Source organism: Babylonia areolata, chromosome 9, assembly GCF_041734735.1.
Source record: "Babylonia areolata isolate BAREFJ2019XMU chromosome 9, ASM4173473v1, whole genome shotgun sequence".
NCBI classification, from domain to species: Eukaryota; Metazoa; Mollusca; class Gastropoda; order Neogastropoda; family Buccinidae; genus Babylonia; species Babylonia areolata.
This window is the reverse complement of record NC_134884.1, coordinates 13,945,216-13,957,394: the sequence shown is the minus strand read 5'-3', so window position 1 is coordinate 13,957,394 and position 12,179 is coordinate 13,945,216. Positions and strand designations below refer to the sequence as shown.

At 42.2% G+C, this 12,179-nt stretch overlaps 1 protein-coding gene across 1 annotated transcript in view; it reads left to right on the top strand.

Moving 5' to 3' along the window:
• Window positions 1-1,012: 1,012 nt before the first annotated feature.
• Window positions 1,013-12,179, top strand: part of LOC143285961 (trypsin-3-like) — a 25,513-nt gene continuing 14,346 nt past the window's right edge. Inside the window, exons 1-6 of the mRNA XM_076593412.1 lie at window positions 1,013-1,096; window positions 6,481-6,676; window positions 8,043-8,074; window positions 8,992-9,023; window positions 10,897-10,943; window positions 11,271-11,444. Coding sequence (XP_076449527.1) covers window positions 1,013-1,096; window positions 6,481-6,676; window positions 8,043-8,074; window positions 8,992-9,023; window positions 10,897-10,943; window positions 11,271-11,444 — 565 coding nt within the window. The remainder of the gene's footprint in view (window positions 1,097-6,480; window positions 6,677-8,042; window positions 8,075-8,991; window positions 9,024-10,896; window positions 10,944-11,270; window positions 11,445-12,179) is intronic.

Sequence of the window (12,179 nt, the reverse complement as noted above, 5' to 3'; positions counted from 1 at the left end):
TGAGGTCACCATGAAAGCAGGGCATGAAAGGCCACAGACTTTGAGACTGATTTGTTTATATTGATGATGATGAAGGAGGAGGAGGATCACGATGACGATGTTGCTATGGAGGTCCATTTTGGTTTGGGACTGCGTGACAAGGCTGTACTCTACGCTTCTTGTCATAATGGTATCCCGGCGTTAACCAGGCCCGAGAGATACAGACACTTGCAGTGTTGGTCGGGTAATTAGAACAATACACCCAAAGACGCATCCTTGGAGTGGATGACACTCGATTGTGTGGTCCCAGTCTCCCCATTTAAGCCCACAGCACACTCAACTCTGGGTAGGAGCCGGCCACCGGCCGAAAAACCCACCTCCGCTGGGATTCGAACTCGCGTCCTCCCAGCCGTCAGTCTGCGACACTAACCACTTCGCTACTGCGGCTGGTGGTGGTGCTGAACTTTACTAATGTGACCCTTGTCTACATTCTTCATATCTCTCGTGTGGAATATCTGGAATTCCCGTTGCATACATTGTGATAGATGGGGACCAAAACTCTCCAGTTTGGGACTAGTCGTGGATCAGCCTGAACCCCCAGACCCTTGGTCTGGATGTCCACCATTTGATATCTCGTCGACGGTCAGGAACAGATAGTGATGAAACTGGAATGACAGAGCAGCACTCATTACCAACAGCTACCAGCCTGTGACCAGCATGGAAATATGAATCTAGGTCTTTCTGACCACAACACTGTGCCCGCAGAGCTCTAAGTCTCATGGATAATACGGAGGACGGCAGACGGACTTCCTTGTGGATTTTGCCGTAGAGTTTGACAAGATCTAATACAGTGTCCTTCACAAGCTTCATAACTATGGTGACACCAGTCGCTGAGTTTGTGGCTTCCTGTTCGGCAAACGTCAGGCAGCTGTAATGAAGGGAGCACTGCGAGGCTCAGGCGTGCCACATGGTTCATTGATGGGACCATGTCTCATCTTTATTCACACTCATTACTTCACGAACAAGACTGCTGATGACGCAGCAGTCTGCAGAGCAGGTGTTGCCCAACAGGACCGAGACTAGCTGCAACAAGGGGCCTCTAGCGCAGATGTGGGACGTGACCTTCCAGCAGTGGAAATTTACTATTCTCCCAGTGTCTAGGAATCGACACAAGAGTCTCTGTTATAGCTACCATCTGCATGGCTATGCCGTGGACACTTTGGCATCAGTTTGGCATCAGTTTAATACTTGGGGATCATTTTCCAAAAAGGATGCCAGCTTGGATGCCGCAGACTAGCTTTTTTTGCTTTTTTTAAAAATATTTTTTTTATATTTATGATTCCTGCGTCTGAACTTATGGAATGCTTTTTCTTGGCGATCATGAGACCCCTCGTGGAACTCGCGAGTTCCGAGTGGGACCCACATGCACGGAATATGGACAAAAATCGAACCAGTATCGAGAACATCTGGTTTTCTGCTCATCTGCAACCACTATACCTCTTGTATCGATGAGCATGCTAACTCTAGTGGGATGGCCCACTCTCCACCAGCGCTTGCAGACTGTTGTGTCGAATAAGAAACAACATCAGCAGAGCGCTAATGCCCTATTTTATTACATTTCCATTCTCTGGGGGACCAAAACGGAAAAAAGCAAGATGGTGGCACGTCAGTTTTGTAACTGAATCCGCATCAAAAAGGAGTAAAATAACGTACACAAATAAGAGTCGAAATCCATTGAAAATGGTTTACAACATCTACTATTGGTAATATCGATTCATACATGCACAAAAACTGCCGAAAAACAGGTCCCTGAATTTTAGACGCTAAAATAGGACTTCAGTCGGCTCCAAGCAACGAGAGAAGATTATAGTCCCCCAACATCCAGTGTCGTACAAAAATACCAGGAGAACTACTTCTTTGCTACAGCCTTTGAAAAGTGGAATGAAGTGCCAGCGGAAATTGCCACTGCCCCCAGTCTGCACGCATCCCAGTCAAGTAGTGAGACTGGAATATCCACCCCCAGCTAAAACGTCCCGCCCCCCCACTCTCCCCAACACTGAGAATGCCCAACCTACACGATACCCCCCACCCCCGCCTCCTACGCCCTCCTTAATCAACCTGATGGTTGGTGGCTACTAGACAGAAACAGAAATTAACGTTTTTTTCAATGTTTGTGTTTGAGCATATTTTGCAAGGTTTGCGGTCACCTTGCACAATATTTCTAAAAAAAATAGTTTCAGTGTAAGACTGTCTCTCTCTCTCTCTCTCGGTCTGTGTGTCTATCTCTGACATCTAAAAGTTGCAGGATGTTTGTCATCTGGTGATGGAGCCCGCACGGAGGGCACACCGTGGCATTGTGTTGCTCACGTAGCGGACGAGTTGTCAGACGGCTGCGTCACATTTGTGGCAGGCTGTCAACACAACACCCCGTCTGCCAATGTGTGCGCGTGCGTGCATGTCGTCATGCTTCACAGCATCTGTTTGCTTGCTGACGTGTTGAAGTTGTGTCTCTCCTGTCTCTTTTGTTACACTCCCCCATTTAGAGACGGATGCACAGTCTGCTTTATTTGTTGGTCAAACAGCACGACGCAGGTGCTCATTCAACAACCGACGGAGCTCCATGTTTGTACTCTGACCAGCTACAGTGTCATCACTAGAAGCTGCAGCATTGGTGGGGTCTGCTGCTTTAACCAGTTCTCTTCTGGCTGGCACCACTGACATCCTTCTTCAAAAACTCCATGAAATCCAGAGCTGTGCAGCAAGGGCAATATTTAGAAAATCCAGAAAACACAACCTTGTAACCTCTCTTCTCGGGAAAAACAAAACAACAACAAAACACTGGTTACTGGTCTTTGACAAGATAGATTACAATGTAGCTACCATGTGTTTTAATGTCATGAACAATAGGCTGTAATGCACCCACATACCTTTGTGACGAGCTTTCGGTATCTACTCCTAAAATCTTCACACTCGGCTGCTGTTTGCTGTGATGACAATTCCTGGAATAGACAAACTATCGCAAAGTCAGCGCTCATTCTCCTAACTTGGCCCAGTAGTATTGAACAAACTGCTCTTTTCAGTGCGTCACGTGGATTCCCAACAAGTTCAGTTTTAAAAGTCTGGATTCCCAAGTTCAGTTTTAAAAGTCTGGATTCTCAAGTTCAGTTTTAAAAGTCTGGATTCCCAAGTTCAGTTTTAAAAGTCTGGATTCTCAAGTTCAGTTGAAAAAGTCTGGATTCCCAAGTTCAGTTTAAAAAGTCTGGATTCCCAAGTTCAGTGTAAAGTCTATCAAAACACACCTCTTCCGTTCTGCCTGCCACTTGAGGTGCTTCTGGAACTGCTGGCTGTGTATGTGCGTGTGTATGTGTGATTGTAGTGTGTGCATGTGTGATTGTAGTGTGTGCATGCGATTGCTGCATGTGGTGTACTGTACTCAAATGCTTGTATACTTATGGATGTTAGTATGTTTGTATGTAAGTATGTATCTCCTTGAAGAAAGCTCTCGGTGCCTGTCACATTGACCATCGCCAGTGGTCCGCAGTAGCCGCTGATCGAGAGACCTGGCGACGCACCATCCACCAAGCTGTCTCCTCCTTCGAAAACAACCGCAGGGCCAGCCTTGAGGACAAACGCAGAAGGAGGAAGAACCACGACGCTGCAGCCGCGAACCCAGACCAGACTTTCCCTTGCAACCGCTGCGGCCGACTCTGCTTTTCCCGCATTGGCCTTGTCAGCCATGAGCGTGCCTGCATCAGACGTGGACAACGCCCTTCCTAGATCTTCGTCAGCGAAGCCAGGCCATGATGATGATGATGATGTATGTAAGTATGTATGTATGAAAACTTTTATTATAAACGCTACGATCTACGAGCTTCCTGTCTTTGAGGTGTGAGCATCAGCATGCATTATTATTAGTAGTATAATCATTAGTAGTATAATCACTATTATCATCATCATTACCATTATCATTTTCTTATTCGTCAAAATCTTGAAGCGATGGCAGAGAAAAAGGCACTTGCACGACATATGTACACCTAGACATGTGTTTACCATTTCCATCTCTGATTAATATAGAAGAAAGAAGAGCAAGGAACTTATGAACAGTGACATTACAGAGAGCTAGGGGCTGCTGGGTTCAAATCTCACCAGAAGCGTTGGGGAATACGAAGTTTGGCCCGGCGGGCTCTAATCCAACACAGAACTGTGCGCTGTGCACCCAAATCGAAAGACTGAAACCACGTTTTGCCCTTAATTTTCTTTCGTGTAATTTTCCGAAACATGGCTGATATGAAATTTCAGCGTTGATTGAACAAACATTAATCATTCGTGATACGAAATTTCAACATCGCAACACAAATGTGTTTGCCTTGTGCGATTTGATGTTTATTCGAATGTTGCCTAATATCTTACTAATAATTCAGACTTTGAAAAATAGTCCATACTATTGAAACATATGAAACCGATACCTTTTGACTAAGAACTCTGAGACTGCTAAGATAAAACAAACAAACAAACAAAAACAACAAAAAACAAACAAACCAACAAACAAACAAACAACAACAACAACAACAAAAATCGAGACTGAACGTACTGTAATATGAACATTCTGCATACGAAGGAACATTTTGTTTTACGCCAGTGGGACGAAGTGAGACCAAATCCTTAACAAAAAGTACAATAAACAAACAGTGTCCAAACAGATCGAAAGCGATAGGCCAGTCAGCCCCACCCCCACCCCCTTGCCCCCACTCCTACCCTCTCCCTACCCCCCCAGCTCCCCGTCCTCTCTCTAAAAGGGGGGTGGGAGGTGGCTTCTCGTCACGTACATTAAACACAACAGAACAACAGTATGGCGTTATATTCTTCACTGTCTTTGAAGATGTATCGGTTGAAGACAGGCTGTTTAAATTTACACTCTGTCTTCGTCGTCGTTTTCATTAGAAATGAAGGAGCTTAGTTCAGCGGCGAAAGCACTACCAGCGTTGAGTTCAGCATCATTATTACTTGTGGATGGTATTCTTCAACAGAGGGCATCGTGTCAGTCTTGTTGTTCGTGCTTGAGGCACACGCTCTCCCTGTTAAGAAACGTGGCGGGTCATACACGTAAATTGTTCCATGACTGAGTGTGTATGTGTGCGTGCCTGAAATCTGATTCACTGAGACAGGAAACGAATGACGGGCGCCTAATGGCAGCCGTGAGTCGGCTCTAAACACGTAGGCAGCCTGTTGTACAAATGGCGCTATATAAGTATGTGTGTCATTCATTCATTCGTTCATTCATTCTGCTGCTAATTAACCGGTTGTTTAGTTCGTTTCAGTCAATGCGCAATACGTCTACAATAAGTTAGAGTTCAGAAAGTTACTCTGGTCCAGACTCACAGATTGCAGAGAGCCAGGAGTGAGAGTGGATAGTTTGTAGTCTATTCAATCGGAAACAGCCAACCATTGGAGAGTCTGAAGGAGATGAGAAAAGTGGTCAGATTTAGAAGTTCTGCAAATGATTTTGGCAGCGTTATTCTGGATTCATTGAAGTCTGTTTAACAGAGATTTGGGAAGGCCGGTCAAAAGAAAATTACAGTAACCCGTTTTTTTAGTTTTTTTAGAGAGCCTAAAGTGCATACAAGTGTTCTGGTTGAATCAGTAGAGAGATAGTGGCGGATGGTACTAATTTCCTCGCAATTCAAGATAGGAAACTTTGGAGATGTTTGAGATGTGCTGTTGGAAGATAAGAGACTGCCCAAGATCTACACCGAGACAAAATATGGAAGAAGGAAAGGAAATCAGAACAAAACCAGGAAAATGAAGGATGTATAAGATTCTTTCAGCACAGGCTACAGTGATACCAGCGCATAAGTTTCGTCTTTGGAAGACGACTGACATAATTGAGTGTCGTCAGCAAAGCTGTCATACAGTATCGCACGGTGACTGATGACGACCGACACACGGACCGCTGCACACAATGCGAAAAGGAACAGGTCGCAGGACGTACCCTTATGGGACACCATACCTCAAGGCAGATGCATCACAGTAGGCTATCTACCATTCACATATTCGTTCTGTGTGCGAATTGTCGGGTAAGAAGTAATCCACGCCGGCAGTGGAGTGTCATGAATACCAAAGGAAGTTTTTAAGTCTGTTCAACGAGAGAATAGAGTGATCAATTGTGTCAAAGGCTATAAGAGCGACAACAGATGTGCAACAAATTTTACTCCCATGTAAAATCCTCCGGAGTAAAATTCTTGGGGAATAAAATTGTCGTTTTACACTAGCTTATCTTCCTCTTCAGATTCAACCACCTGTTTACACATCACACACACACACACACACACACACACACACACGAACACAAACAAAGCCGCACACACACATTACTGTTACCACTGTGTGTGTGTGGCGTACGTGCGTGAGTGCGTGCGTGTTTGCGTGTAAATGTAGTCAGTGTCTGTGTGTTTCACCCTCTGTTTATTAGCTGTCACGTGTGAGGTGTGATCACCATCAAAGCGGCGCATCTGTTATGATAGAAAGCCATCACGGGTTGCTCAGAGCTCAGCAGTACACAAGCAGCAACACAAGGCGAAGGGAAAAGACGAGAAGCGGACGGCAGCCAAGATGAAGACACTTCTGGTCCTTGTCTTTCTGGCGGCACTGGCACAGGTCACAGAGACTCTTCCGTCGTCAAGGGAACGACGTGATGCAGGTAACGATGAAAAGAACAAAGAAGAAAGACAGAAAGAAAAAACAGAAAGAAAAAAAGAAGAAAGAAACAAAGAAAAGGAGAGAAAGAAGAAAAATCCTGGTACCGGAACGTATTTTACCAGCAATGATTTTGCTTACATATATGAAACGACATTGCCATTAGCAGATGTTGTAACCTATTTTAAGTACCGGGATTTCGACTCTTTATTTTGTACGTTATTTTACTGTTTTGATATTGCAGATTCAGTCACTAAACTGACGTGCCCACCATCTTGTTTTTTTCCCCGTTTTTGGTCCCACAAACCATGAAAATGTCAACCAATAGGTACAATAATTTCGGACGCTAAAAATAAGACATAACCAACAAACAAAACAACAACAACAAAAACCCAACTTCAAATCAATTTATGTTAAAATTTCACAAGGGATTACATAGTCTACATCAACGACATCAGTTTAATGTGCTTTTTTTTCAGTTTGAAGGAGGCGTCAAAGCGTGCAGACTGATCCATATACGCTACACCACATCTGGTGGAACGGGGGGAGGGGCTGTGGGGCAGGAAACAAATTTGTAACGATTGTTTTGAAGAACAAGAAAGATTTGTGAAGTGGATTTGGAAACAAAAGCTACAATTTTATTATTTTTCTGTGTAAAACAAATTATTCCGGAAACACTGTTTCCACAGAGGTTTATAGCAACCACTCGGCACCTGCTCCTCTATTATTTTTTTTATTAGTTTATATGCAAGCAGTTTTGAATATTCGGAAACCAAACACCTTATACTTTGAAAGGCTGTGGGTTCCAACTAGGTGGTCTATCAAACGAACTTAAGACTGCCCTTGTTTTCCCAGAATCCAATTCCAAATTTGATTTTCAAATCAATATGGTCACACACGTCTGTAATGAACTGAATGATTATCACATGTCAGGTTAATTTTGTATTATCCGCATTCTGAGAAAGGTAGTGTTCTACATAATCACTATCATGCCATTATGGCAACATTTTAGTATATCATTGTTGACCACATTTCAACACTGGATAATCATAAATAAATAAGGGAACGGCGAGTCTCCTTGTCAACATCCTGGCTCAACAATAAACTAGTCAGAGACTTGATAATTAACAGACACAAAACCAGTATTTTTAGTCCCGTGTCTCAGACCAAAACTTTCAACACTTTAAACATTAAATTCTAACTGAATCAAAACATTTTCGGAGTCAACGTTTAACAGAAGCCCAGGTAAGTTGAGATTTCCTCAGTAAGCTTGTGTGTCGTGAATGAGATTAACATTGTTACCAATGTATATGTTTGCAGTGAAACCAGTATGATCATGATACATGTTCTCCTGGTTTATGTTGTTTCAGATCAGACCAGGTTTTATGCACCATCCCAGCTCGTAAGTAAATCAAGTTTTTCTTGAACACTCATTCCGTCGTTAACAAAGGCCTTAAACTGTGCACATCTGTGCATACAAGCATCTACGCGCGCACACAGGTACATACACCAACACACATGCGATCGCGTTCACGCACCACACACACACACACACAATGGAAACCATTTGCCACGGAACATAATCATACATGCACACTGCATCACTATTCTGTACACATTTCCCATTTGGTATAAATCGACTTCGATACATTTATATTGCAAAATAATATTGAAGTCTTATATAGGCTTGTCGATGGAAGGACGTGGTCGCGGTCTCTACTCTGGAGGGGACGCTCATTCAGTCTGGCTCCGTGACTAAACCAGAATTGTCATTACGGGGCTTAGTATGCGGTGACCTGCATGTGTTTGATCAGAACAGGCACTGCAAACTCCACAGGCAGTAGTGCAGGGTCTCCTCTGGTATGTGGCCTTGTGACGACCGAACATTGATAGTTTCCATGCAGTGGACAACTGGCGCTGAGGCTTCGGCAGACGAACCCAGTTGTGCCTGTATATTGGGGACTCGGAATGAACGGCGTGGGAATAATGCCACTGAGACGGCACGGATGATGATTAAAAAAATATACATAAAAAAAACGAGAAAGTAATCAACTACATCCCATTTAAGACATCCAACATTGTAACGTGGTTGGGACCGAGTGGATGGACTACACACCTAGAAGGCGAAAGGTCCAGATCTGACATGGATCGGGCAAATTCGCTTTCCACCTTCCTTTCCCAAATCTTATCATTGTATCGTATCGCATCATATTGTTTTGTATTGTTTCATACGCGTGGGCGCTTTTGTGTGTGTGTGTGTGTGTGTGTTTAGATACTATACACATGCCCAATCTCGGCTGTTGTTTGTTTCTGTTCCAGAGATGCAAATGGCTTGTACTGGAAAGATTTCGGTAATATTTCTGTTTTTGGTTATTTTCTTTTAGTTTCTGTTCTGTTATTTTTCTCGCATCTTCACCATTCCTGCCATTTCATTTGTTGATATTTTACTTCCTGATTACAAAACAAAAAAAATCCTCTTGTTGTGTTTCCCAAATTTCTTTCTTCCTGCTTTCCTTTCTCTTGCAGTCTTCTTTTCTCCTGTTTTTCTCAGTCTCTCTTTCCTTTGAGTCGTGAACACGCCCGTGTAAACAAAATTAAACAAACACGTGATTTGAAACAAGAATGATCTGAACGTGCTGAAGTTGAATCGGTAGATTAACCCACAACTCTTCCATTCTTAAAAAAAAGGCAAGGTTTTAAGTTTTGATTTACTTCAGAATAATACTGCTGGTTATTTCAAAGATGAAAAGGATGCAAGGGAGATAAAAATTATGTTAGTGGTCTGTCCAGCTGCACTGTACACTGATTTACTTCAGAATAATACCGCCAGTTACTGCTTATTTCAAAGATGAAAAGGATGCAAATGAGATAAAAAACAAAACAAAACATTATGTTAGTGGTCTGTCCAGCTGTGTTATATAACCGAAGCCACCCACACATTTTATCTCCCTTGTATCCTTTATATACCCCTTGATAAAAAAAAAAATCTCTCCCAATTTTTCATACCCCTGCATAAAGGGTCTATTTATAAATGAACAGACCATCTGGAACCCATTGCATCGTTTTCGATATTCCAGCAAAAGGTGTAGAGATCAATCAATTAGTAAATTATTTACACAGTTCTGTTCTCCTTTTTGTTCACTGTGTATTTTCCATTGCTTATTTTCATCATCATTTTTTGTTGTTGTTGGTTATAACCTTTTGTTGGTATCCTTCATCGACTTTGGCAAGTTGTTATATTGTAGTTTTTCCCCCGTTCAGTTTGAGAATACCAATACAATGTACGTGATATCTCCAGATCGCTTGTCGCAGTGGTGGCCTTGCCGAGTTTTCTGACGAATCAACGGGGGACGACATTACAGTCATTTTAGGCATTTGACTGATTCATTCCGTGTTATACATACATACATACATATATATAATTATATATATATATATATTGTATTTGTATTTCTTTTTATCACAACAGATTTCTCTGTGTGACATTCAGGCTGCTCTCCCCAGGGAGAGCGCGTCGCTACACTACAGTGCCACCCATTTTTTGTATTGTTTCCTGCGTGCAGTTTTTTTTGTTTTTGTTTTTCCTATTGAAGTGGATTTTTCGACAGAATTTTACCAAGAACAACCCTTTTGTTGCCGTTGGTTCTTTTACGTGCGCTAAGTGCATGCTGCACACGGGACCTCGGTTTATCGTCTCATCCGAATGACTAGCGTCCAGACCACCACTTAAGGTCTAGTGGAGGGGGAGAAAATATCGGCGGCTGAGCCGTGATTCGAACCAGTGCGCTCAGATTCTCTCGCTTCCTGGGCGGACGCGTTACCTCTAGGCCATCACTCCACACACACACATATATATATATACATATATATGTATGTGTATATATATATATATATATATATGTCTCCAAAGTGCTGTCTTCGAAGGGATAAAACTCTCTCACAGCCTCTCCCTTTTCATGAGACTTTGTTTTAAAAAAGTGTGAGGAATTTTAAAATATAGTTTCACAAAGCATTTCAATTGCGATAAAATATGACTTCATGATTTACTGAGCTGAATGAGACTACTATTCAAACTATATTGTTGTATTACGTCAGTGTACCCCAATCAGGAGGGGCAAGGCTGTATATGAATAAACCATCCTACCCCCCACTCCCCCTCTCTCTGCCTCTCTGTATATCGATGTGAAATGCATGTGTGTGATAATATTCTTTTTATGCCACCAGATATCTTCAAGAGGATGTTTACAACGCTTGCCTCGACCTTGACGAAAGTACAGTGGTTATTCTTTCCGTGTGTGTGTGTGTGTGTGTGTGTGTGTGTGTGTGTGTGTGTGTGTGTGTGTGTGTGTGTGTGTGTGCGGCAGTCGTGCGTGCTTTCTTTATGTGTGTGTGTGTGTGTGTGTGTGTGTGTGTGTGTGTGTGTGTGTGTGTTTATCGATAAACAAAAACACTTACTCACAAATTCACAATGTACATATCTACTATTGGTAAAATAAATAACACAAGAACATGACCAAAGTTCTGAACTTAACTGTAAAAATCATCACATTACAGCGTTCCTAGAACATAGTACAACGGTTTCAGAACTTTCTCTGCAGAATTCCCAGATGACCGCAAGGACTTCTCGTGCGGATGGCTGGTGTATTTTTTGAACAACCCTCAAGACGCAGGAGACGATTACTGGATTGCAGCTGAACTTCTGTATCCTGAAAAGTGCTTGAACGACACGGCAACAACAAGCAGACCCACAATCACCACCACCTTTCCTTTAGGTACAAATGTAGGTTTTATCACTGATGACAAAATTGATAGATATATAGACAGATACATAGATAGATAAAGTAAATGAATCGATCAATAAACAGCGTTGCTATTATGAAAAAGACATTATATAATACGTATTCAAGATATTTATATTTTAGCGATTATATGAGCAGGCAGTGAACAACTATACATGAAAAAAAAAATGCTCTCAAAATGAATCACTGGTCAGCTCTTGGAAACGATAATTGTGCACATAAAATCTGGCAGACTATTTTATTTCATTTGTCAGGTGTGAAATAAACATTTCTCACTTTTAATTCATTCCACAGGTTATAGAAACTGGATATGAAACAGAAAAATACACTGAGTATATAAAGAGATCTATCTGAATTCGTCCAGTTCCATTGCGGTTGGTATTTCTATAATCATTGTATGGGAAAAAAAAGACAACAACAAAACGACACGAAAACAACAACAACGAAAAAACAACAACAACAAAAAACCAAAAAACCCCACAGAAGTAGCTGGTGGCAGTTGTCTTATCACTGTACTATGAAACAAAGAAAAGAGCGAAAAACAAAAGTTTTGTAAAATAGTTCAATGAAAATACTGAAGGTTGATGATAATGCCATGAATACATAATTGCATGTATGCAACACTCCCCCTCCCACACACCCCTTGGATTTCTGGAATGAATAATAGTAACTGACGACGTTTTATTACGTAAAATGACCAGAGGATTC